General features: G+C 60.1%; 11 protein-coding genes across 11 annotated transcripts; 4 read left to right on the top strand and 7 right to left on the bottom strand.

Annotated features, from left to right (window-relative positions):
- Positions 1-5: 5 nt before the first annotated feature.
- JDV02_009983 (uncharacterized protein) lies at positions 6-2,751 on the bottom strand. The gene is made up of 2 exons (XM_047991686.1): positions 1,244-2,751; positions 6-1,116 (listed from the first exon to the last, which is right to left on the bottom strand). Exons 1-2 carry the CDS (start codon positions 2,371-2,373, stop codon positions 417-419), a joined length of 1,830 nt encoding a protein of 609 aa, XP_047847698.1. The 5' UTR covers positions 2,374-2,751; the 3' UTR covers positions 6-416.
- Positions 2,752-3,043: 292 nt separating this feature from the next.
- On the bottom strand, positions 3,044-4,421 carry JDV02_009982 (uncharacterized protein). The gene is made up of 3 exons (XM_047991685.1): positions 3,844-4,421; positions 3,422-3,740; positions 3,044-3,306 (listed from the first exon to the last, which is right to left on the bottom strand). The coding sequence occupies exons 1-3, from the start codon at positions 3,903-3,905 to the stop codon at positions 3,211-3,213; spliced, it is 477 nt and encodes a 158-aa protein (XP_047847697.1). The 5' UTR covers positions 3,906-4,421; the 3' UTR covers positions 3,044-3,210.
- Positions 4,422-4,986: 565 nt separating this feature from the next.
- On the top strand, positions 4,987-7,587 carry JDV02_009981 (uncharacterized protein). The gene has a single exon (XM_047991684.1). It carries the CDS (start codon positions 5,490-5,492, stop codon positions 7,167-7,169), a length of 1,680 nt encoding a protein of 559 aa, XP_047847696.1. The 5' UTR covers positions 4,987-5,489; the 3' UTR covers positions 7,170-7,587.
- Positions 7,588-7,886: 299 nt separating this feature from the next.
- RPS4 (40S ribosomal protein S4) lies at positions 7,887-9,344 on the top strand. The gene is made up of 3 exons (XM_047991683.1): positions 7,887-7,991; positions 8,204-8,626; positions 8,822-9,344. The coding sequence occupies exons 1-3, from the start codon at positions 7,978-7,980 to the stop codon at positions 9,168-9,170; spliced, it is 786 nt and encodes a 261-aa protein (XP_047847695.1). The 5' UTR covers positions 7,887-7,977; the 3' UTR covers positions 9,171-9,344.
- A 151-nt stretch (positions 9,345-9,495) lies between these two features.
- Positions 9,496-10,571, bottom strand: JDV02_009979 (uncharacterized protein; the record flags this gene model as incomplete). The annotated part of the gene is made up of 2 exons (XM_047991682.1): positions 9,496-10,185; positions 10,278-10,571. 2 exons carry the CDS (start codon positions 10,569-10,571, stop codon positions 9,496-9,498), a joined length of 984 nt encoding a protein of 327 aa, XP_047847694.1.
- A 713-nt stretch (positions 10,572-11,284) lies between these two features.
- Positions 11,285-14,365, bottom strand: JDV02_009978 (uncharacterized protein; the record flags this gene model as incomplete). The annotated part of the gene is made up of 3 exons (XM_047991681.1): positions 13,917-14,365; positions 12,891-13,865; positions 11,285-12,773 (listed from the first exon to the last, which is right to left on the bottom strand). Exons 2-3 carry the CDS (start codon positions 12,947-12,949, stop codon positions 11,285-11,287), a joined length of 1,548 nt encoding a protein of 515 aa, XP_047847693.1. The 5' UTR covers positions 12,950-13,865; positions 13,917-14,365.
- Positions 14,366-15,153: 788 nt separating this feature from the next.
- On the top strand, positions 15,154-15,858 carry JDV02_009977 (uncharacterized protein; the record flags this gene model as incomplete). Its single annotated transcript, XM_047991680.1, has 3 exons — positions 15,154-15,274; positions 15,397-15,599; positions 15,682-15,858. 3 exons carry the CDS (start codon positions 15,154-15,156, stop codon positions 15,856-15,858), a joined length of 501 nt encoding a protein of 166 aa, XP_047847692.1.
- Positions 15,859-15,949: 91 nt separating this feature from the next.
- RPL24 (60S ribosomal protein L24) lies at positions 15,950-17,408 on the bottom strand. Its single transcript, XM_047991679.1, has 3 exons — positions 17,084-17,408; positions 16,752-16,895; positions 15,950-16,591 (listed from the first exon to the last, which is right to left on the bottom strand). Exons 1-3 carry the CDS (start codon positions 17,132-17,134, stop codon positions 16,304-16,306), a joined length of 483 nt encoding a protein of 160 aa, XP_047847691.1. The 5' UTR covers positions 17,135-17,408; the 3' UTR covers positions 15,950-16,303.
- Positions 17,409-17,447: 39 nt separating this feature from the next.
- JDV02_009975 (tRNA(Ala)(adenine(37)) deaminase) lies at positions 17,448-19,033 on the top strand. The gene is made up of 3 exons (XM_047991678.1): positions 17,448-17,746; positions 17,813-18,081; positions 18,137-19,033. The coding sequence occupies exons 1-3, from the start codon at positions 17,583-17,585 to the stop codon at positions 18,946-18,948; spliced, it is 1,245 nt and encodes a 414-aa protein (XP_047847690.1). The 5' UTR covers positions 17,448-17,582; the 3' UTR covers positions 18,949-19,033.
- Positions 19,034-19,251: 218 nt separating this feature from the next.
- Positions 19,252-19,924, bottom strand: EGD1 (Nascent polypeptide-associated complex subunit beta; the record flags this gene model as incomplete). Its single annotated transcript, XM_047991677.1, has 3 exons — positions 19,252-19,481; positions 19,552-19,724; positions 19,866-19,924. 3 exons carry the CDS (start codon positions 19,922-19,924, stop codon positions 19,252-19,254), a joined length of 462 nt encoding a protein of 153 aa, XP_047847689.1.
- Positions 19,925-20,823: 899 nt separating this feature from the next.
- Positions 20,824-23,432, bottom strand: JDV02_009973 (uncharacterized protein; the record flags this gene model as incomplete). The annotated part of the gene is made up of 4 exons (XM_047991676.1): positions 20,824-21,041; positions 21,105-22,861; positions 22,934-23,091; positions 23,166-23,432. 4 exons carry the CDS (start codon positions 23,430-23,432, stop codon positions 20,830-20,832), a joined length of 2,394 nt encoding a protein of 797 aa, XP_047847688.1. The 3' UTR covers positions 20,824-20,829.
- Between the last annotated feature and the right edge of the window lie 985 nt (positions 23,433-24,417).

The raw sequence follows: 24,417 nt of genomic DNA, 5'->3' as shown, positions 1-24,417 counted from the left end.
CCGCACTCCCTCTCCCTCTCTTTTACGCGCCGGCAAAGTACAATAGGTAATACATTGCTTCTTTTCTCACCCCTCGCTCCATCTCTTCTTACACGGGCCAGCAAAGGGCGCGAACGGCAGCAGCCCACATGGCAGAAAGCAAGCAAGCAAGCAAGCGCTAGGCGCCTCGCAGCCGCGAGACACGGGAGCAGACGACTGGCGACAAGAACCACCCCCCCCCGGGCGGAAGATTTGGCAAGTATGGAACCCATATGTAAATGGAATAGATATGGAATAAAAACGTGGAGCAAATAGGTAGTAGGTAGGAGGCCTGGTTCTGTGCTCGCTCGTCGTCGGTCGGTCGGGTCGGCGGTCGGCTATGGACAGAGAGAAACAGTAGACAGACGGACAGAGTGGCGGCGGCGGCGCACACATCCTTAGAGTAACGTGTTCGTAGGCCGCCCGTCCTCGTCGAGGTCCTCCTCCCTGCGGAAGGGGTTCCGCCTCGCTTCCTCGACGCGCCGCACCTCCTTGCTGCTGAGGGCGACGAGGTCGAAGCACGGCGGGAGGGGCATGTCGGTGAGGAGGAAGTCGACCTTGAGGTTGCGGGCCTTGTCGCGGAGGCCCTGCTGGCCGCGCTTGGCCTCCTCGCGGTCCCAGCGCGCCGTGTCGTCCTTGGCGATGGCGGACCACGCCGCGCGGTGCTTGGCCACGAGGTCGATGAGCAGGTGCACGTCGTGCGTGGACCAGCGCGTGCGCTGGCCGAGCTCGGTGCGCAGCTGCAGGCGCGCCTGCGAGGACGTCGCCAGCGCGCGGGCCCGCACGGCGTCCATCTCGATCTGGGACGCGGCGGGGAGGGCCGAGGGCGAGGGGGCGGAAGAGGTCGGCGGCGGTGCGACCCGGCGACGCTTCGCTGAGTTGGGGGGCCGCGAGTCCGTCTCAAAGACATCGTCGTCGTCGTCGTCCGACGGGGGAGCAGCAGCAGCAGCAGCGCGTTTTGTCTTCCCACGACTACCTCCGTTCTGGGTCGGCGCCGGTGGCGGGCGCATCTCACGCGCCGATGAAGCCGCCGCCTGCTGCTCCTGGTTCGAGGGAGGCCGGTTGAGCTCCAGGACCGACTGAGGCCCCGTGTACATGCTGGTTCGGCGGCGAAGTCAGCAACGGCGCCCCTTCTCGGCTTAGGGAGCGAGCGCGCAAGCCCTGAAGAGCCGAAGCTCGACAGAGCGGGTGGGTCGGGGCTCTCTGCTCGATAAACGGAACGTACCTGCGGTGCGCGGTGGGATCACGCTGGACATCCTGCGTGTCAGCTTCGCTCGCTGCCTGTGACCCCGGCGCGCCTTGCATGGCATCGTGGAAAACGTCCTCGCCGGAGTCCAGGTCTCGTACTCTCGCGTAGTCGTCCAGCACCCACCTCTCCAGGTCGTTGAAGAGCTCTGGGGGCGGATACATCTCCTTCAACGCCTCCACGCCGTACGTCTTCCTGCTCTTGCTCATGACATCTAGAAGCTCACCCGTGCGCTTCGAACAGGCCTTGGCCCAGGCAGCGTCGCCTGCTCCGCCCAAGGTTCTGAACGGGCCCTTTTCCAAGATGGAAGCGAAGTCGGTGCTCTTGGTTTTCTCGCAGAAGACGGAAGCAATGAACTCGGCAGGTCGGACCCTGCCCTTCTGGCGCGCCAGGTACTCGACAAAGTAGGTGGTGCGGATGCGCAGTGCCAGGTTCAGGTTCTTGCCGTTACCGCCGAAGAGACCCTTTTCGTACGAAGCGTCGAGCGCCCTGAGAAATGACAGGGCGTCGGCCTTCTTGTCGGCCTGGAGGAGACGAATGCCGTCCAGGACAGAGACGAGGTTGGCTCGCACGAGGGTGTTGACTTCCGTTGCTTGGTCGTCTTCATCGACCTGCCCTGACCAGTCGACAAACGGGGTCGTGATCTTGGAGACTGTGTAGGTGTCGCGCACAGTGTAGAAATGAATCCGCTTTGTCTTCGTGATTTGCCTCATGACCTTTTGTCCATAGTCGCCTTCCTTGAGCCGCTGCATCAGGTCGTCCGCCGTCGATCTCAGGGTGGGAAGGAGGCTGATCATCAACTGCCTGGCCTCCATGTCGTCCAGCTGTTCGTCTTGATCGACGCCTAATGAGCTTGCGGCATCCTCCTCCTCCACAGAAGGCTCCTTGTCCTCGACTACCACCTCGTCAACGTCATCGTCGGACTCGCTCCTCCCCTCGCGGTTGGTTGAGATGCTCAGGTTGCTTGCTGCCCTGTTCGGTGCGCTACGGCGAGGGACGGGGTCGTTTATAAACAGCCCACCCCCCCTTGGCTCCGAAATAGATATCGAGGGCTGGACGGTGGCGGTGGTGGCCGCCGTTTGCTGGCGCGTTACGCGACGGCTGCTCATCGTGTTTCCTGTCTGCCCTGTTTTTTAAGGAACGGGTGGTATGCCGCTGATTGACCAACCAGCGCCGGTGACGAGACCTCTGTTCAGTGGTAGAGCCAAAGCCCCTGCGGAGCATGCCGTCAAGCGGTTCGAGTGCGGCCGTTGCGACGACGCGACGCGATGCTCGAGCGACGACGTTGATGCAGTTTGTCTTGACGATCGTCACCAACCCTAACCCTTGAAATCGCCACGTTGTGTAACTTGGGGCGGCTAGCCCAACCGTTGTTTGTTGACGTCGCGATGCACACGCCAACATGCAATAAGCGGGGTTCTGCGAGCACTGTAAAATCCTGCACCAGCCACGACCCAGGCCAGGCAACCAGAACCAGGCATGGCAACACAGAGAGCGTAGGTGCGTGAGGGGACCCGCCGGGGACGCTGGCCGGCAGTGGGGGCACAGGTTCGGACCACCCCACCCTTGGAAAGCCAGGAACAAAAAGCCACGTCGAGTAACTACGTAGTCGGCACTTCATCGCGGCGCCCATCGCCGAACGGAAACCTTGGCAGGGCGATCCACCCAGCGGCTCTTGGGTTTGGTCGTCGTCCGTCACATGCAAATCTCGACGACGGGACAGACAGACTCGGGGTGGCGCATGATGAGACGTCGGCGCATGCACGTATTGAGAAGGCTGTCCGGAAAGGCTCTGGGATTGGTATACTTCGTACTATATCTACCTACGTCTGCTATATCTCTGCCGTCCCTGAGATAGCGCTAGGCATGTCGGTGCGCACAGATTCCGTGCGGCGCGGTGCGGCTCGGGGGAGCCTTGCCTGCCGCACATTTCATCTCGGCCGCTCTCAGGCTGCCTTCTTTGCACGAGCCACCGTCGCCTTGATGTTGTCGGGCCCGAAGGCGCCAAGAAAGTATGCAGAGCGCATAGTGAGCAGGAAGAGCTGCGGCGCCGTTCGAGGCAAGGGGCGTCAGTCAGCATGTGGGCTAGACGAGAGCGATGCACGCATATACGGGCTCGAACCCGCGTCGCGGCTTCTGGCATGTGAAGCGACTGACCGTCATGGCAATGTTGCCCCAAGCCATGGCGTTCCACCCCGCAGGATTCATCATGCGGTCCCTGCCCAGGCCGTAGCAGCTGAAGGCGATGTGTCCGACGTCGCCAACCCACAAGGCAGCGAGGTAGCGGCGCACGACCCTGACCTCGGACGTCGAGGTCAGGATGGCGAGGCCGACAAGCCCCAGCAGCAGGTACAGGTTCCCCAGCTGCCAGGCTAGGACGATGCTGTTCTCGGTGACGGGGTCCGGGACTTTTTGCGGCACCTGCTCCGCAACGAACCACGCGGGATCGGTGACGGCGCCGAGGAATCCCGCGACGCTGTTCCGTTGAATTAGCTATCGTTGGCGGCGCCAGCCCGCAGAGAGAGGGGGGGGGGGGGGGGGCCCTTTATCGGACCAGGCCAGCACAGAGGTGGGCTCACAGCGAAATGGGCTCGATAATGGTAAAGGTGACCCGCGGCAGGGTCGGCAGCGATGAGGCCATGGCTCTTTGCCTCGCGTTGCGTCGCGTGCTTGGGTACGTGTCGGAGAGCCCCGCGAAGGCACGCGCACAGTGACCGTCAAACTCGTGCAGAGGAGAGCACAGACGGGCTGATTCCTTCGTAACGGTGGCACGACGTCGCAAGGGGGTGAGAGGGGCCGTTTTCGACCGTCAATGCCTAGAGTTCGAGGGGCTCGGCGGGTGAGGTCTGAAAAGAGGGACCACGGCCGAAGCTACCCTGGTGTGTCGTAGTCGCAGCGACCGGGGCCGGAGGTTCGTGGCAGACTCAATCCCCGGCTCCGTGTCTTTCTCTTCCAGTGTTACATGTGCCGCGCGCGCTGCAGCAGAGGGAGGCCCGTGGGGTGCCTGCCGGATTGGCAGGCGTCCCGTGTCGATGCAGTTTGATGAGGATGAGGCTCGTGATAGGCTCCCGGCTACTACCGAGTAGATGATGGGTGATTGGCGATGGCAGTTGACGCAGCGACGGGATACTTACCTTGCCTGACCCTTGAATGCAGTGGTGGATGGGCGGGATGGATGCGCCCGCCGGCGGAATGTGCTGATTCCGTAGGCCCTCTAACTACCGCCTAGTACCTACTAGGTACTACCTAGTACTAACCTTAGTACATACCAAAGGCACGGCACCGGACACCTTAGTACTTGTCCAGCGCACTTCCTCCAGCAGAGCCCGCGGGTGGGCAGTTACACAGGCGGGCAGGTGGCGTGCAGGTGGTGTGTTCGCGGGCGGGCCCCAGTAGGGCACCTGGCAGTTCTGGCAGTGGTGGCGCCAGGCTGGGCTGGCAGGGCCCGGCTCCCAAAACTCACTCTACCCACCGCTGGGAAGGGTAGGTGGCTTTGGGTGGGTGCAGGTGCCCTGGACGTCGTCGAACCTCCCGTCCAGCGCTGTGGGCAACCACCTTCACAGCCTCGTACTGAGTGCCTCCCACTGTAGCCCCACGCCCCCCCCCCCTTCCAGAACCCCCCATGTGACTCTCGAATTGCACGTGAAATCGTACCTCCACTGGGTGCAGGCGAAACCCGCTCGCTGGCACGGGCGGCGCCCACCCAAAGCCGCTGCGTAGGTACGAACGGCAACGGATGCACACGTTGTCTGCCGGCTCCGGCACGCAACACTCGCTCCTCCACCTCCCGTCCCTGACCTCATTCATGGACGCCCGTTGCTCCACGCACGCCTCGCTCGATGCCGCAAGGCAAGGCCGGCCAAGGATCCAAGTCGACTGACTCCACCAGCGCAACCCGGCACTGCACCGAGCACCAGCAGCACAGCACGCACTCTGCACACCCCGATGGTTGGATGACACGACCGACTCGGCACTCGTTCGCTTTCAATGTCCGTACTCGCCGCCCACGCCAATGCTATTAAACCCACTTCGAGTCCCGAGGACATGTCGAGCTCCATCCCGCTGCGCTTCCGCCCTTCCCATGTCCCTCGCTTCTCTCATCGTCCGTCTTGATATCAAGTCGAGCTGCTCCTCCTCGCCTCGTCTCTCTCGTCTTGCCCTTGTCTCGTCCTCGACTTGACTTGCGTCCGATGCGCCAGCACCTCGCGTCCACGACTCGCCCAAGATGGCTACTATCGAGCCACGCCTCATCCATCTGCTAAATGGGTCCACGACGCCTCAGATCCAGCACGCGGACCTCCCGCCCCTCTACGCTCTGCCACTGCCAACCTCGTCCGACCGGCCTCTCCCGCCTATCGAGCCGGATGCTGCTCACCGATATGGGACCGACGGAGCCGTCTTTGGCTCTGCCGGCTTCCCCTCGAGCGACGATGTGACCCCATCCTATCGCAAGGACGACGCTCGATGGGACGGCCGCCCGTCTGGCGCGTCGTCCCATCCCCTCCGTATGCTCCTAGGCGAGTCCGATGCCCACGAGGGGTCGTCGTCCTACTCCCACTCCAAGATCCTCAACGACGCCGCAGAGACTTCAGACGACTCCTACACCAAGAAGCGGCCTCGGAATATCAACGCCAAGGACGACTTTGTCCAGCTTCCGCAGCCCATGAAGAAGCAAAAATCGGCCCAGCAGTCGCTGGCCATGCCGCCCATCATCAACGGCTTACACGAGCCGCCCCCTCACGCCGCCCTTTTCCCTCCGATAGCCTCGACCTCCTTCAGCGACAACGAGGCGAGCCAAGTCAAGATGCTGCCCGACTTTGGCCGCAGCGCCGCAGACAGCAACAATGTGGCTTCGTCTCCCGAAGCCGACAAGACCGCCGCCGGCAAGGCGAGGAAACGAGCCGCAAAGCCCAGGCGGAAATGGTCCGAAGAGGAGACAAAGCATCTTCTCCTCGGCGTGAACCGTCACGGTGTCGGAAAGTGGACCACGATTCTTGAAGACCCGGATTTCACCTTCAACGACCGAACCGCTGGAGATCTCAAGGACAGGTTTAGAACCTGCTGCCCCGTCGAGCTTCGGGGCCCGTCCAAGAGCTCCTCCCAGCCGAACTCTCCGCCCCCCTGCTCGCGCGACCCGAAACCAAGGGCCAAAAAGGGTATCCACTCGGAGAACATCCTCATCGAGGACAGTCCCTCGCCTCAGGACCCGGCATCTAGCCCAGACTCTTCGGCGCCTCCCAAGCAGAAGAAGAGCCGAGCGCATCGTAAGAAGCTCGAGGATCTCGCTGAGCTGGGAATCCACGGTCCGTTTAAAAAGTCTCTGAGGCGTGAGAGACGCCCTTTTACGGAGCAAGACGACCGGGAAATTCTAGAGGGCCTGGATATCTACGGCCCGGCCTGGACCAAGATCCAGCGAGACTCTCGCTTCCACCTTTCCAGTAGGCAGCCGACTGACTTGCGCGACCGTGTGCGCAACAAGTACCCCGGAGTCTACCAGCGCATCGAAAAGGGGACTTTCCAAGCCAAGGACGACGCTAGGGGCAATGACACTATGGAGCCGTCTATTACCATGTCGATTGATGACTCATTGAGGCGGTCAAAAGGCGCGTCTGGCGGTCTTCGAGCCAGCTACGGTCATGCAAAAGACGAGCTGCATTCGTGGCCGATCCAAATGCTGGACTCAGCAAACTACATGCACCCGCCTCACAGCTTTGAATTTGGCGAGAGCACACCTCACTTCATGGGCGGTGAGATGGACATCTCTCGCCTGTTACTCGACGACTCACGGCTGGCTCAACTGCCTACGCGGCAAGGCTACGATGGCATGTCAGGCCCTTCATCGCCGTCTGCGTTTGCGGTGGATCATCGGAGGGACAGACACGGCCCTCACCCTGTCAAATGTTAGGTGATACGAGAACATGGCAACTGCAACCTTAAACAAGCGCCTTTCGCGGGGCACTGCATAATGATTCTGGGACCGGAGTTGGGATCGGAATTGGAACGAGGAAAGTGGGTTGGTGCGACATGGCGCAAGATGCGACGGGACTCGCGGAACCACAAGGTTCGGCCGCGTATGTGCAACGACTTTGATTATGGATACCTCGGTGAAATTCTGCCGGAGCGAGCCTGTGCTTTCTAGGAAGACGAGCGATACGCTCGCATAGATACCACTTTGATAAGAATGTAATTGCACAATTTGGGAGCCGAAAAGGAGACGTCACAAGCACATGCCTGCCACTTGCACGGGCAAGTGGTCCAAGAATAGCACGATCGTCTGGCCAGAAAAGTACGTCGTGACGCCAGGATCGAGTTCTGGGTTAGGGGGGAACAACGACGGACATGTGAAAGTGGCCTTGAGACCCTTGTAGTGGAGCGTGAAGTATGAGGTCCAGGTGTGTGGGATCGCCAAGGCCCTTGATGGATTTGCATGTGAAGATTGTGTGACCGGGTAGTCCCGAGTTGTCAGGTCACGTGTATGACATCACGTGATTATGCACCTGACAAAGAGAGCTAATGATTTTCCGGTCGCGTCTCCACCTGTGGTGCGGGTAGGGCATGAAGCCCCTGGACGACTGGCGCTAAACGAGGGCAGCGCGGGCAGGAGAAAAAAAACTTGTGTGGTCCAGCGTTTTCAGCACCACCTTGATCCACGCTCCGCCGGCACTCGTCTTGTCTTTTCCTCATCACCACCAGCACAACAGCCAGTCGTCACCATGGCCCGAGGAATGTGAGTACACACCATAGCAATCAGCATCCCCTCCTCAAGACGCCCACGTGCGGCGAAGGAACCCTCCCGAGAAGCAATATATACAAAGTCTTATCGACCCGCGACGGTCTTTTTTGGTTCTCGGGAGAGGTTGGACGTCGGAGCAATCGAGGACGAGGACTCGATGGGAAATGATGGGGAACGGATTGTGCTGACCTCGCTCCCTCCTACAGCAAGAAGCACCAGAAGCGCCTCAGCGCGCCGTCGCACTGGCTGCTGGACAAGCTGTCCGGCGTGTACGCGCCCAAGCCGTCGGCTGGTCCGCACAAGCTCCGCGACTGCATGCCGCTCATCGTCTTCATCCGCAACCGCCTCAAGTACGCGCTCAACTACCGCGAGACCAAGGCCATCCTCATGCAGCGCCTGGTCAAGGTCGACGGCAAGGTCCGCACCGACATGACGTACCCGGCCGGCTTCATGGACGTCATCACCATCGACAAGACGGGCGAGAACTTCCGCCTCGTCTACGACACCAAGGGCCGCTTCACCGTCCACCGCATCCAGGCCGAGGAGGCCGAGTACAAGCTCGGCAAGGTCAAGCGCGTCCAGCTCGGCCGCGGTGGAATCCCATTCTTGGTCACGCACGATGCGAGAACGTGAGTTCTGTCAGACATCATTCAGCCGTTGGATCAAGCTTTGGTAGATTTTTGCCCCGGCGCTTCCCCAGTCGCTCACCCCGACGACGGAAGAACGCTCATTAGAAATCCACGGAAGCGTTGCTCTCCGACGGCTGTAATGTATCCCCCTCGTTGCTCCACCTGGTCGCTAACCCGCCCTTTTTTGGCCTGCAGCATCCGCTACCCTGATCCCGCCATCAAGGTCAACGACACTGTCAAGATTGACCTGAGCACCGGCAAGATCTCCGACTTCATCAAGTTCGACACTGGCGCCGTCGCCATGGTCACTGGTGGTCGCAACATGGGCCGTGTCGGTGTCATCACCCACCGCGAGCGCCATGACGGTGGCTTCAACATCGTCCACATCAAGGACGCCATCGACAACAGCTTCGCTACCCGTGAGAGCAACGTCTTCGTCATCGGCCAGGACAAGCCCTGGATCTCCCTGCCCAAGGGCAAGGGCGTCAAGCTCACCATCGCCGAGGAGCGCGACCGCCGCCGTGCCTACACCACCTCCCACTAAGAGTGTGGCCCTCTCTTCAATCGGAAAATGGCATGTGGACTGGCGTCTCGGGTTTTTTTGACGTTTTCGTTTTATTGAGGGTCCCAATGACTACTACCACCCCGGAGATAGCCAGCCCCCAAGGGGCTAATGACAAAAGACTAAGAAATTTGAGCCAAAAGCTGCAGCCTGCCGAAGAACGTACAAGACCCATTTCTCAACGTGTCTTTTAGATACCGCCGCGTGATCAGTCTGCTCCTGGGGAGTCTCATGTAAATCATGACTCGTCTTGTCTACCTTTTTGTCGGGGAGTTGGCCTTATTATTTCCCACCCCAATGACCGATCTCACCGGCTCTGCCTCCACAGGTAGCCCTGGTCCGCATGTATGGCGTGTCTGCCGACGGCGACACCACATGCCGAGTTGTAGAGCTGTTGTTGGTGGTTACCGCCGAACGATGCTGCCTCCCAGCCGGAAACCAGTTCGGGCGCCGCCGCCGCCGCCGCCGCCGTCATGCTCGCGCCGGGGTCCACGGCCGCGATCCACGCGCACCCGTTGCAGCAAAGGCCGCAGAAACAGGCACTGCCAAAACCCCCCATGGTCACCTGCTGCCTCTGTCTCTGGCCGGGATCGCCGCCGCCAGGGTCCATCTGCAGTCCGTTGCCGCTGCCCGTCGCAAAGTCCACCTGCCGACATGCCGCTCTGGATGCTGGCTCCTTGGTTGGCGGCGATGACCGCTGCTGCGCCAACGCCGCTGCCGCCTCCGCCGCTGCCGCGGCATACAGCGCAGAGACGGTGCCGCAGCGGGCCTCGGACGCGGAGCCGTTCCGTGCCCTCACCTTACCCGCGCCTGACGGCAAGGCCAAGGAAAATGACGAAAATGATGATGATGGCACCCGAGCGTTAGCTCCCTTTCTGCTGCCGACGCCGCCGACGCCGCCGCTTGCCCTCAGACTCCCTCCGGAGCGGTCATATGCGCAGACGGAGCCGCTGATGGTGCACCTGTCACATCCGGCTCTGCGGCCGCTGCACCTGAGCTGCACGTCATTTGTCAGCTAATAAACTTGGCCGAGCACGCGAGCATGCATGCAAGTTGTGGCGGCTGAGGATGAGTGCAAGGGCCGCGCACCTTTTTCTCATGGCAACGGTTGCACGCCTGGTGCTGCCACGACCGTGCCGTGATGGGATCGTAGGCGCGCCGCAGGTTCCTCATCTGGTCCGTCTCCGGGTCATACTTCCACGTCCCGAACATTGCTCGCTCAGAGGTCGCGCCGTCTACAGTCGGGTGAGCGGGGGGCGCCACGTCTTGACGGTACAAAATTCGCGGCGGCCGTCTGCTGCCGTGGTTTATCTGTTCACTCGTATGCTCTGTCGTATACGACGACGCGCAAAATATCCCGCCCTTGGCTTGCAAATCGACCATGAGTCCTCGAGACTTTGCTGGGGAAATTCGTCATCGCTCATCGCAAGCAGTCGCCTTATATAGGCGCAGTCTCCTACCGGCGCTCCATGGCGCAGAAAGCCTCAATAAGGCGACCGACCTCATGAGGCTGGCTGGCTGGCTTGTCAGCGCCTTGGACGGCGTCCAATCCGCCGTGCCTCTGTGCCGCAAAGACAGCTTGTGCTACGCAGAAGTCCCGGCAGAGGACGCTCTGGGGGAGGGGCTGCGGCGCCATTGGCTTTTACGAAGTAGCATTGCAGGGCCATGCTGAGACCCTGGGCTTACTCTCTCGTCGGGCGAAGCCGAGTGATGCTGGGGGTGCCATGCACACCCGTGGGACCTTTTCCGGTGCGAGGTGAGCCAGCAGGGCTGAACCGTCGCAACGGGCCGGCATGGGGGATCGACGGGTTGGGGGAGGGAGACACAAAGGAAGCTGTGTGGGTCGATTCTGCAGCATCAGGGTCCCAGACGGACCGACCCAGCGTCCCGGTCGCCGTTAAGAAGCCCGCGCGGCCGATTGTCCGACAAGCTGGACCATGGCGGCGTGCGGTGCAGCAGCGCAGCCTGTTCGCTGCCCGGTCGTCGCATTTCCTTGTCGTTAGTATACGGCGCGTCTCCCTGTGTTACTCTGCACGCAGAGTCTGTCTGACGACGGCGAATCGTAACGTATCATCCCGTCGACCACTCGGCAACGTTCATCCCAGTTCCATCCAACACTCGCGAGGCTCCACGGCACCGGTTGCGCTATGTAAGTACAGGCAAACCTTCCGGCGACCTATTAGCCTACCGTCTTGAGCTGTTGAAAGTTCCACGTCGCCCCGCATGAAAGCTAGCCCTACACGCCGGCCGTCAGCCGGCAGTGCCAGGTCGTCATCGTTGTGGCGGCCAACATCCGCCGACAGCTCTCTGACCTTGTCGGGCGTCAGCTCGATGCCGTGCTCGACCTCGATTATCGTCTTCGCAAGGCCGTGCAACATGGCACGATCCCAGGCCGCCTCGCGTGCCCAACAGAGCGTCTCAAACAGGGCTAGCGCGGAGACGCGGAGTCTGAGGAAGCGGCACTTGTGTGCGACCCAGAAGAGGAGCGGGCAGAAGCCCATGACAAACGCAAACTTCCGGCTCGCCCAGTCGCGCAGCTTCTCGGCCGCTCGTGCCTGCCGGGCGATGTCAACGACGCGACGAAACCGATCCAGCTGGAAGTCCCAGACGGCCTCGGAGACATCGAGCTGCGTCGCAACTCGCATCTTGGCGTGAAGCCACCGCGCTTCCAAGAGGAGCAGGGTTGTCCGGTGCTGATCGTCTTCTCGCCACTGGTGCTGCAGCGGAACAAAGGCAGACCACCACGCGTCGAGATCTGCGTCGAGGGCTGATATGGCTTGCACAACTTTCTCGAGGCTTTGCAGCTCAGGCATGCCATAGCGGTGCTGATTGGCCATGCGCGTCAGCCGGACGGTTCGCAGCAACAGCGGATCGAGCCAGACGTGCGCGTCGCTCAAGTCAAAGCTCGCAGGGCAAGGACCGCAAAGCACCTCTCGCGGGAGCGGGAAGTCGGTGACGCCGTCGGAGAAAAAGTAAGGGAAAATGCTGAGGTGGAGAAAGGCGCGGGCAATGTCATCCCTGACGGCGCATGAGTTGAGCAGCGTAATGCCGTGCCGTATATGAGTCGTGGCGCTCTCGTTGTCGCCTCGCATGAACTCGATGTAGATGAAGAGTATGCAAACAAGCATTACCGTGTCCTTGGAGCTTGGCCCCGCCGGCGAGACAAGGTGCCGGATGGCGGCATTGTAGTGTGTAACGGCACGTCGGCCGTCCTCGTACGGGACGGTAGGTCCGTCGCTGAGGCCGAGGCTGCTGTGTTCGTAGAGAGCGCTGATGGCCTGGATGGCATGCCGCGCAGCAGGCTCCCGGTGCAACACCTCGGCCACCGTCTTGGTCCAAAAGGTGCTCTTGACGGGTCCGCCAACGGACGGGGCCACGACGTGGCGGTAGAATGACATGCCTCGGAGCTCGAGCGAGCTGGCCTCGGGCACAGCGGCCAGGGCTGGACGGGGCCGTGTGGTGGAGAGCAGCTCGTCCCAGGTGAAATAGCCAACAGGCGGGGGCTGATACCCCTGGCACTTCTTTCCAGCACTCTGGCACCGCATGCACCCGGGACGGCCCTCGTCGCATTTGACCTTGCGAGCCCTGCCAAAGCGTGGTGTTATTACGTAGGTAGGGTAGTATGAAGGTCGGCGAGAGCAAAGCAAGCATGCTCGCTCAAGCGCATGCGGCGGCTGTTTCGTTCGTTCGGAAGAGACGGACATGACATACTTGCAGGTCAGGCAGCCGGTCCTGGCCTTGGAGACGCCTTTGCGAGGCATCGTGCTCCGCTCGCCATCCAGACGGGAGGGGGGCTCAGCTGCTGGGATATGCAATACGGAGTCGAAAGTGCGGGCAAGAAGAGAGGAGTCGCGATGTTGAATTCCCAGGACCAGCTGACGATGGGGATTGATGGTTGATGTTGCATCTGAGGTGGGGTCAGTGCAAGCTTCAAGGCAGGGACGATCGACGTAACTACCACGCCCAGCTTGCAGCTTAATATTGGTTTGATTCAGATGGCGTGGCTACATACGTATGTACACCTAGTTAGTTGCTACCTTGCGGCTGGACGGATGCATGCTTGTGACGCGTAGACGTTGTGCCATGTCGGCGACCACCCGGCCCTTGGGTCTATCTGTCTATGCCAGGGCCTTGCGTTGCCGTCGTTGACCGACCCACGGTGTGCGTCGTTGAAAACCGCCGCTGGCCCCCAAGTGGTTCGATGCCCCAAATGCCATGACTGGGATGCCATGACATGCCTCGCTGCGTGTTCCCCAAAACGCAATATTCATTAATAACATGTCGGAACACGGAACCTACACCTTTGCAGACTTGATACTCGTCCACGGTCGCCAATATGTCCCGTTGCGTCATCGCATTCAACCCACTCCACATACCCTAGGGCGGTCGAGCATCTCACGATTACAGGTAGTAGATCCCGTTGCAATGACCAAGCTTCCGCCGCCGCCGCCGGGCCATCTTGGCCTAATACTTGCTTCGAATTCAGGACGGACCTCCCAGAAGCGCTTGCGTCGACATATTGTACCCGTGGCGAACTCGACTAGACTCCAGCATACTTCGTAGAGGTTGCCCACCACTGGTGGTGGACTTTGCAGGAGGGTCAGGCCACGACGGCACCCCGCACCACGCTCCTTCGTACTTTCGACTCTTCGAGTGCCGCGCATCATTGTGGCGTGTCTGCGTCGCCGACTAGCCGGAGTGACAAGCTTTCCAGCCCCCAATACATACCTGGTACGGACGTGTGGTACTAGCTAGGCGACCAGCAGAGATCGAGCGCTTCGCCGGGACGTCGACACCCGGGTCGGCCCAAGACCCACCGCCCACGACTCGGGGTCCTTGGTCCTTGTGCTACTGCCCGGGTCGAACGCGTACGGCGTTCCGCGTCGGTATCCGAGCCGGACGGCGAGGTGGGGAGGGGCGTTGGGGCGGCGGGCGTGAAGCCGCCCGGCGTTGTGTCTGCGGCCGAGTCACGGCGGTGGGTTCACCGAGGAGGTTTCCCTTGGAGAGGGGAGGGGCAACGACACTGTTGGGATTTTGTTTTGTCGGCCCATCAGGGTCCACGACGACTGTGCGTCCGGGAGCTACCAGACAAGGAGGTACTAACTTATATGTCCGGAGTACTAACGTGGGACTTTCACGAAGCCGAGCCGCCAGACGGGCGCTGCTCAAGTGACGACGAAAAATGTAGAGAAGTGGCTCGATTGCGTTCGCCCCCCCCCCTGAAAACCCCCAAATTAATGTCGGCTCTGTGGCGTCGCCGTGTTTGCATTCGTGACCAAGTCCTGCCGTCAATGGCAGAGCAAGCCACTGCCAGCCACACACACACGCACACACAGTATGTGTGCCGCCCGCCGCCGCCGCCGCCGCCGCCGGCCTGGTCCGAATCTCGGCCCCCCCTTGCAGCAAGCTTCCTACCCCCCCAACACTGCTGCGCCCGCATTGCCCACTCATCAGCGGCGGCAACTCAGGACCCCGCCGGTGGCCGTCGCCTGGTGACATCAACCAACCCCGCTGCCACCCACCAAAACCCTACTAATAACCTACCACCAAGAAGTTACGTACCCTATTAACCTGAGAACTACCCAAGCTCGAGGTGCTTCCATGCATCCCTACCACGGACGGCTCCAAAATGGCGGGCCCATCTCTCTCTCCCTCTCCTCTCTCGGCCCCGAGGCACTCGGAGGGGAGGGAGGGGAAGGGAGGGGCACAAGCGTTCCCCCATGATAAATTAGCGGCGTCCATTGCGCCTTATTCCAAATATCCATTGGGACCTGATCTCGTTCGTACCTGCCGTCTTGGGCTTCGCATGAGACGTATATAACCTCTTTGCCGTGACCCGATTTCGCAGCCCATCTGCCGCCTCCCGACTTCGCTCATCAACGGCTCTTTCTACCCACCACACACACTCTCACGTACACGCACGCACTCATACACACACCCAGCACAAGACAGCACATTATCCACCATGTCTGCCCTCAAGGCCGGAGACTCGTTCCCCGAGAACGTCACCTTCACCTACATCCCGCCCGCGCCCGAGAGCGACATCAAGACGTGCGGCATCCCGCAAAAGTTTGACGCCAGCAAGGGTTCGTGATTGTTCCCAATCCACCCCCACCACCCGCTCGCTCAATGTTTTCGCGAGTTGTGTTTCTCTCATCGCCCGCGACCGACGATCCGCTGACATGCCACCACAATCCCCCCCCAACAGAGTTCAAGAACAAGAAAGTCGTCGTCGTCTCCGTCCCAGGCGCCTTCACGCCCACCTGCCAGGCCTCCCACCTGCCCTCGTACATAAACAACCGCGACGCCCTCAAGAAGAAGGGTGTCGACCAGGTCGTCGTCATCGCCTTCAATGACGCCTTCGTCATGTCTGCATGGGGCAAGGCCAACAGCGTCACTGACGACTTCTTCGTGAGCACCCCTTCCCTCTCTCCCCTCCCCCTTTCCATCCTGAGATTATGCGAGACGAGCCTCCACGCTGATGCAATTCTAGATCTTCGCCTCTGATGCCGACGCCAAGTTCAGCAAGAGCATTGGCTGGACCCTTGGCGAGCGAACCTCGCGCTACGCCATCGCCATTGACCACGGCAAGGTCGTCTACGCCAGCCAGGAGGACGACACCAAGTCCATCGACCAGTCCGGCGCCGAGGCTGTCCTTGCCAAGCTGTAATTTTGGGCTTCGGGCAACCGAGCTGACGTGACCAAGATTCGAGGAGTGCGAGTAGACGGAGTTTTGAGTATATAGATTTCACAAAGATATAGACAAGTCGAGCTTCCGTCTCCCCTTTGTACGCGTATCCTGCTACATCACTGTTTGTCACAATATGTGCCCCGCGAGGCAGCGTCATCACCTGTAGAGTAGCACGCAAAGGCACCCTCGTCCGGGGCTGCTCTGCCAAGCCACGCCAGACGGTAATCAACGCCTTGACCATTGCATCGGTTTGTCATTTGCTGTCAACTACCAATGCGCCCTATGGCATTCCATGCACCCGAGATGAAGAACCGGCCGGAAAGACACAAGAACCACGGACTCCCACCACTGTCCTTTCGATTTTGCCCCGTCGCAATTCGCATCCGCCTCTCGCTCGCTCGGCGCCCGCCCCTCAGGACAGGACTTAGCGAGTCCGGGCAGCGACCTTGACGGGCGCGCCCTTGGCGCCCTGCTTGCTGACGTTCCGCTGGGTCTGGCCCTTGGACGCCAGCGAGGCGTTCTTGGCCTTCTCAGCCTTCTTGGCGGCGGCGGCCTCGTTCTTCTTCTCCTTGGACTCCTTGATGGCCTGGGCGCGGGCGGCGGACCGGGCCTCGGGCCGCATGCTGCGGCGCTCCTTGATCACATCGAGCGAGGCACCGACGATGGCGCGCTGGGCCTTGACGGTTCGGCGCGTGCGCTTCTTGGCAACCTCCTGTGGGGGGTGTCAGTCCTCTGTCTTTCTTCTGGGCGCGAGCTTCTTTCTACACGCGTCGGCTTCCTGGCCCGGGCCTCCCATGACGTATCGTGGGGATCGGGACCCCGGGCCTGGAGCTATCGCGATGATGAAGACAAGGGAGGGCTTCTTATCGTACCTCAGAGATACCCTTGCGGTGCTGTCGGCGGTACAGGACGGTCCATGCGATGCGGCGGGGGTTCTTTCGTTGCAGGAAGAGCGACTCCGACTTGCCGTTCTGGAATCGGAACACCTTGCTGTCGCCACGGACGTAGATCTTACCCTGCAAGACGATACCGGTTAGCCAGCCTGCTCATTGAAACCAAATATTCCGTCCTCCGTCGTTCGGTAGCCCGAGCATTTCGTCCTCCTCGTCCTTCACAAGGGCCTCCGCAGGGGGGGATCCATCGTCGCCCCAAGTCCAATCACGGAAAGCAGCATCGAACGCGGGAGGAAGACGGGCATCCGTACCTTGCCGGGGTAGATTCTCTGGCCCGAGAAGGTATCGTCGTAGGTACGCATCTTGTCGCTGTTGTCGGGTTGATCGGGGGCGACAAGGTGTTGTGTCGGTTGACCGTATAGTGGCTGGCGGGTTGTTCAGAAAAGTTGAGCGGCTCGCAGAGCGGGTGCCGCCTTCAATTTCCTCGAATTGGAGGTGTGTGGCAATGACTAAGCGGTCTAGGGCAGGCGAGACGCTAAGTCTCTCGGGGGAAAGAGGGAAAGCGTGCGCGCACGTGACTCCGCACATGCTCCACTCCTTCTCGAAGTGGGGGCTTGCTCTGATGGGCAACATCCTCGTCGGCTCGCCAATCAGACGCACGCCACTGCCCGTGGTCGTTTGACGACGTGCAGCTATTGTTCTTCAAGTTTAACGGCCTCACGAAGAAGCCATGTTCACCGTCTGATTTCAGACTTGGTTGGCGCGACGACTCACGACGAACGTCGCGGATATGAGCGTCGAGGCGCTTAAATGACATCCCGAGCCGACGTCATCGCAGATGCCGTCATCACACAGTTCAACAAACTACCGAACAAACGAAAACCCGCCATCCGCGACAATGGCCTTCATGAGTGGGTGCCCCTGAGTGGCATCGTCGCCGAGAAAGATGGAACTTTCACTTGCGTCGCCCTTGCGTAAGAAGCCCCCGCGTTCTGCGTCTCTCAACGAGAGTGGACGATGTCTAAGTAAAGAGAGTCCAGGACGGGCATGAAATGTCTCCCCGCGTCAAGGCTGCCCGAGGCCAATGGCAATGGCATCCACGATTGGCACGCGGAAATCCTGGCCATACGGACGTTCAACAGGTTTTTGTTGGACGAGTGTAAAGCTCTGAGTCAAGGTAAAGCTGGCACCGGCTCTGGTATGCTCGTGAGCTGCGACTCTACGCCGAAGGCAAGCGGGTCTGTAGCGCGACCTCCGTTCTACGTCAAGGAGGGAATCAAGCTTCACATGTACTGCTCAGAGGCGCCCTGTGCGTATCACAACCACCCCAACGCTCCGTCGCCTTCGCCGCTCACAGCTTCCAGGCGGCGATGCAAGCATGGAGCTCATCATGGCTGCGCAAGACGATGCCTCCCCCTGGCCGGCCCCAGACCGTCCATCCTCTCCCAACGCCGGCGGCAGCGATGCAACGTTGCCCGGGCGGGCGTACTTCTCGCAGCTCGGCATCGTCCGCCGCAAGCCCGCGCGAGGCGACGCCCCTCCTACGCTTTCCAAGTCGTGCTCCGACAAGCTGGCGCTGAAACAGTGCACGTCGCTACTCTCATCGCTAGCAGCGCTCCTCATCGACCCGGCGGGCGCGTACATCGACACCATCGTCCTGCCCGCGTCGCAGTACTCGAGCACCGCGTGCGAGCGCGCATTTGCTGCCGCGGGGCGAATGGGCGCGGTGACCGCTCGCGAGGACTGGTCTGATGGGTATGCATTCCGGCCCTTCGTGGTGGAGACGACAACTAGGGAGTTTGGGTTCTCTCGGCGGGCGGTACAGGCCCGCGCGGAGGGCATCTCGCCTAGCAATGTTGCCGCGGCGTGGGCGCTCTCAGGCGTCGAGGAATCGATCCTTGGTGGCGTGGTGCAGGGGAAGCGGCCGTTTGACCCGCGGGGGGCAAGTCGCATGTCACGACGACAAATGTGGGTACTGGCCAGAGACGTTGCCGGTCAGCTACGCGGTAGCGACAACATCAGGCACAGTCTAGACGGCAAATCGTATCACGAAGTAAAGCACGGGCCGCTCCTAGCCGCGAGGAGAGCTGCCAAGGCCGCAACCCGTAGCACCGCACTGGCCGGCTGGGTGGTCAATGACGGAGACTCCGACTTCGGCGCAGACGTCGAGACATGACGAAAGGGGTCGAACGTCTGAAGAGATTAGTCTTTGTCTCTTGATGTGAAGTTCCTCGATTTTGTACAAAGCAATCAACCGAGACAGTTTGTTTTGGCGGCGCTGTTCCGCCGTATGCCGAGCCGTACCCTTTCAACTCTTCCCCTGTGAAGCAACGCAACCGCGGCGGTTCCGTTCCCCGGGGTAGAATAGCAGGCCGCCCAGTCGTTCCCATGGGCAGTGTACCCATCGGCCGGACGTGGGTCATTTTCCATGAACCTTGCCTCCGGCCAGCCGCCCCACGAAAGCCGAGCCGGCTTAGCCTTACTCAACCTTGCTCTCAAAGTTCTCGCCCTCGACCAGGTCGGGGATCTCGTCGTCGTCCTCGCCCTTCTCACCCTTCTGCATGTTCTGGTAGCTCTCGGCAAGCTTGCGGAGCGAGGCGAGCGAGTCGGGGCCAAGCTGGTTCAGGATACCGGGGACGAGCTCGGTAAGCTCCTTGTCCTCGCCATTTCCGTAGATGGCGAAAGTGTTGGAGGGAACAGCGGCGTGGACTGAAGTGCGTCAGTGGAGAGACCTTTCCAGCCGCAGCACCGTGCGCCACGGGGGACGGCATATACGCACCCTTGGGGGCAGCAAAGTGGATGACGTTGCCGTCTGACTTGAACATGTTGACCTCCTCGATGGCCTGGATAGGCTGGGTGTTGAGCTTCTTCAGCGTCTGCTGGAGCTTCTTGTCGTCAGCGCCGGACCGAGCGGGAGCGCGCTTGACCTTTCTCCGGGGCGTGCCCTTGCCACTACACGAGGCGTTAGCAATCAGATGCTCGGTAGGGATCGACTCGGGGGTGCTGGGCTCGGGCGGTGCGCATCATACCCTGGTATACCACGTTAGCTTCGCCATTCGTGCCACGCGTCGCGCGATCGCTTCGCCTGGCTACTCACCAATGCGGGCTCCCTGGCCGAGCTTCTTGAGGCGCTCCTGGATTGCGTCGGACATGCTGGGCAGATGACTGGGAGATGTCGGGGGAGAGCTATGGCGGGTCGTCGCGTCAGCACAACAGTTCTGCGGCCTGGGCTGCACCGTAAGAGGCCTCAAATGCCCAACAGAAGGGAGGGGGCGCATGCGATGGCCGCATGTCCGCAGCACGTACCGGGGGATAGAGGGGTTGTCGTTGAGAAGGCTGATTTGACGCCGTCGGCTCGGATTGGTGATGGAGCAAAGGCAGAGCGTAGTTTTGTGCGTGCCAAGACTTTTCGCAACTGGAATTTGTGTTTTGCCGAGGGGGTCCCGCCCCGCGTCCCGAAACGGCCAAGCGCGGCGGCCGCGGCCCAGCTGGGGTAGCGGCAGCTCCCAATCATCACAGCTCCCCAATCAGACTTCAATTTATCATTTATCACTCCCAACCAGACTCCAATTTGTCGTGATACCTTCGACTCTCACTGTCGAACGCATCTCATCGTCTAAGAACGAAACAAGTCTCACTGTCACATTGGGCGGTCCGCCGGATTGATCAGCTCGCGGCCCGCCACGTGCTCATCATGCTACTAGGGCTGCTGGTGCCTCTTCACAAACAACCGTACGAAGTACAGTATACGTCCCTCTCAGAGAGCCAGGCCCAGCTCCCATCGAGACGGGTGTCGTGTCACCACGACCGGCCCGTGTCCGCCACGTCACAGCAAGCAGTATCCAGAGTGGTTCTCACTTGAGCCCCAAGTCACGACGCTCTGGGACCACCATACAAGCACTCCACTCACAGTACGCGTTCACAACCATCACGCGAGCTAAGATTGCGCACAAGACTTTACAGTGTATTCGTACCTATCTTCATCGTGCTGTGGAATCGAGTAACGCGAGGTAACCGAAACGCGACCATATGCGTGTCTGGGTTGCACATAGCCTTACTACCAAGTGGAGGGTCCAAGCGGCTCAGTCACGTTGGGGATGAACTGCCTCGTGACAGCCGCGCCCTGCGCATCCAAGGTATTGTCTACAACCGTAATTCCCCACCACGCCGGAAAACTCGTTTCGGACAGGCCGAGGGCCATGCCACTAATCACGACACAGAGAGCTGTCCCAATGTCCAGAGCTCCGGACAACACATAGTTGTAGCGTGCTGCAAGCCAATTAGTTTTCAGTTCCCAAGCGCAGTTGAGCCGGATGGGTGAGGAAAACTTACACCACCAGCCAAAGAATCGCCTGCGGATGAAGCCGTTGAAGATGAGCCCAACAATGACCCACTGAAGGAGATAGTAGAGAGTAGCGGGCGGCATCATTCCGGCAGCACCAAACATCGCCGGAGTGACAAGATACCGGAGCCACGAGCGGGGATAACGGCGGGCAAGCAAGTACTGAACCGTCGGCACTGCGGCGCCGAGTAACCAGAACCAGTTTGTCCAACCATAAATGGCGCCGGGTCCGAAGACCTTTCTAGGACCAATGACACCCCAGATCACACTGGCGTTGTAAAAGGTCTTCGCACCGGGGCAGGTGAGGCCCTGTTTTTGGTGTGGGGTGCAGATGTTTTCGAAGTTACCGCGCACGAAATTGTAGCTAGAAATCTGGACCATGGACAGCCAGATGACTGCAAAAGCCTGCGCGGCAAACATGCTCCGAGGGGGTATCTTCATGTAGTGACCAACCTTCATGTCGGAGATGTAGTTGAGGCCGTTGGCTGATAGCATATAGCCCCATGACTTGAAGAGCATCATGGCAACCGGGCGTCCAGGCATGATATACCCAATAATCATCTCGGTAACAACGTTGAGGCCGGTCTGTTGGTTGGTGATTGCTTGAACCATGCCAATGGGGATGAATAAGACAAGGCCAATGAGGATGCAAAGGATATACGCCCACCAGGGGAGAAACGTCTTCCAAACCTGGCATGCGATCATGCCAAAAGCAAAGCTCACGACAAAGATCAAAGAGAACCACCATTCGGGGACCTCTTTATACTTCTTCATGAGTTTCATATGGATGTCGGGCTCCTCGTACTTGGAACTTCTAGCGCGCTTCCAAATATCAGGGCCGTAGAAGAGGGCGACGTGCATGACCGTGGAGATCAATGTAGCGAAAGATAGGGCATAAGAGAGGGAGAAGGTTGGGCCGAGTAAAATTGGCGAGTATGCCTTATATGCGGTTTCGTTGACCGTGAACTCTGGTGTGAGGATGCGGGAGGTATTATAAGGGTTGGCAAACCGGTCGAAGTTCTGGTTCGCACTGAGCGGGAGGTAGCGGTAGTACTCAGGACCCCCCCAAGCAAGGCCTATTGCGCAAATGGTGGTGAACATGATGCCGGCAGCGACGTTGTAGATGGCGAAGCCCGGGGTTTGCAAAGGGGAGCCGAGGAAACCCGTGACTGTGCCCCAGTCGAAGGATATGGGCATGAGACCTAGACCCGTATTGCCACCGAAGATCTGGTTGACGACAACATTGTTCGGGGCAATCCAAGTAGGCCACATGAACAATGACAGGAATGGAGCTATTTGTAGAGGAAACCATTCCCAGCACCACGTGGCTAGAGCCACAAAGAGGAAGAACTTGTATCTGCCAATGCCCCAGCCGTTGGTAGCTGACGGATCCGAGGGACGGTGGTCATGTAGCGAGTACATGACTGTGCACGTAATGAGCGTTGCTGGCCACACCATGGACGAGGGCCAGATGAGGAAGCGGCGGGCGATGCCTGCAACGCCAAAACCCATGGCCTGGGTGGAAAGCATGAGCAGGATCTGGAAGCCCCACTTGAAGAACTGCTTGTAGAAGACTTCCTGCGCGAGGAGAATGTCAATCGAGTAGCTGACACTCGAGCCGGCTGCCGTCATCATGGTGATGATGGTGTGCTCTTTGACGTTGAATGGTCCCGGGTTTAGTTCAAGAGTGTGACCAAAGACCCTGAAGGTGGCATCGGGCATGAACTTGGCCCAGCCACATCCTAGGCTATTCAAATCGTGTCAGCGGCAGAAACCCCCCCCCCCATGGAACTACTAACTAACGAGCGATTAAACTTACGGGTAGGCAATCAGCTGCACAACGGTGGACGTGATGGAGATGGGACTCCTGCGGAGACTGAGGAGGATGTTGCATCCCGCGACTAGGGTGCACAACAAGGCACCAATGGTCCACGAACGGATGGTGTTGCAAGGTACGTCGATGTCAACCGGCGGTATCTGTCGGGGCGACGTGTTAGCGTTGTTGATTCTATCTCTGTGAAGTGATGCGACAAGGAGGGGTTGAGGCATACCGAGGAGCGAACTTCGGCATAGGGAGAATCTTCCTGAATCAACGATTCGTCGATTGCAGCCTCCTTTTCGGCGTTGCCGGAGGCCAGGGCATCGTCGATATTGTCCAGCTTCTCGACGTCGAGAAAAGGGTCCCATGTGTGCTGCTTGCGGAAGTTGCGCAGCTCGCGCTCAGTAGTGCGAGCGTCCGAGGGGAGTACCTCGGCGCCAGTTGCTTCGCCCCCCTCAACAGGCTCCTCGCGAGCCCTGAAACGATCCTTGAGGCCCATGATGACGGATCTTGCGGGCTACGAGCTCCGCTCTGGGAAAGGTCAGATAGACGTGGTGGCGGAGAGACGTCGTCTGGGCGTTGGAAGCAGAGGCTTTGGCAAAGTGGGCGAGAAGGCTCTTATATCTTGAAGACGGCTTAAGGAGGGACTGGGGGAGCAGAACAGCCAAGCATGAAAGTGCACGACGGGTACGTGGGACAAGGGGGGTGAGGGGACGTGCTCTGCATACGCCGGGGTGGGATGTCTGCGACTGGCAGCTGCAAGCCATGTCCGGTGTACCCAAAGCAAGCTCGCGAACGTCTCCAACTCGGGGCAGAGGTCGCAACGGGAATGGTCGACTTGTTGTGGGTGGTTGGATTGGCTTAGTCCCGGTCGACCGCAGAGTCTGGGCTCGAGTTGCCTCGCAGGTCCTAGCAGCCTGACAGGACGCTGCGGTGCGCCGGCGGGTGGTCGAGCGACGCTACGTGATGCTATGCCGGACGAAATACAGTACAGTATGTATCTGCAGTACAAGTGGCGTGGTTTCTTTCTACTTGTGCGAGACAAGCTCCTCGACTTGGGACGGAAATGGTCCCATCAACTGCTCCAAGGAGGCTGGCTGGAGACTCATCGGACGGCAAAGCCATCAACTGCTGTTCTTGGTCGAAAGAAACGGCTGTGAGGACGGATCAGAGCAGGGTCTGTTCGAGCACCTGGTCGGGGGTAACACATGGGGTGAAGGAGAAGGATGTTGGACAAGAGCGTTGGCTCAAGATGGTGGGCGGAGGAGGCATGCATCGTGGCAACCACCCGCGCGAGCGCACCAGGGGCAGCTGGTCGTCGTGAGATAGGGTTATGGCGCTCGACACAGCGCCACCTGCCTAATGAAGCCGACGACGAGGTCACCTGGCTGCCGCCTTAGCCGTATTGGAGGAGGAGGTCTTTCTTTGTCTGCGGGCGGATTATTCGAGGCTGGTGATGTTGACCTGACTGACCGACCACAGCA

Source organism: Purpureocillium takamizusanense, chromosome 11 (genome assembly GCF_022605165.1).
Source record: "Purpureocillium takamizusanense chromosome 11, complete sequence".
NCBI classification, from domain to species: Eukaryota; Fungi; Ascomycota; class Sordariomycetes; order Hypocreales; family Ophiocordycipitaceae; genus Purpureocillium; species Purpureocillium takamizusanense.
The sequence above is the reverse complement of the archived record's forward strand: the minus strand, read 5'-3'. Positions and strand labels throughout refer to the sequence as shown.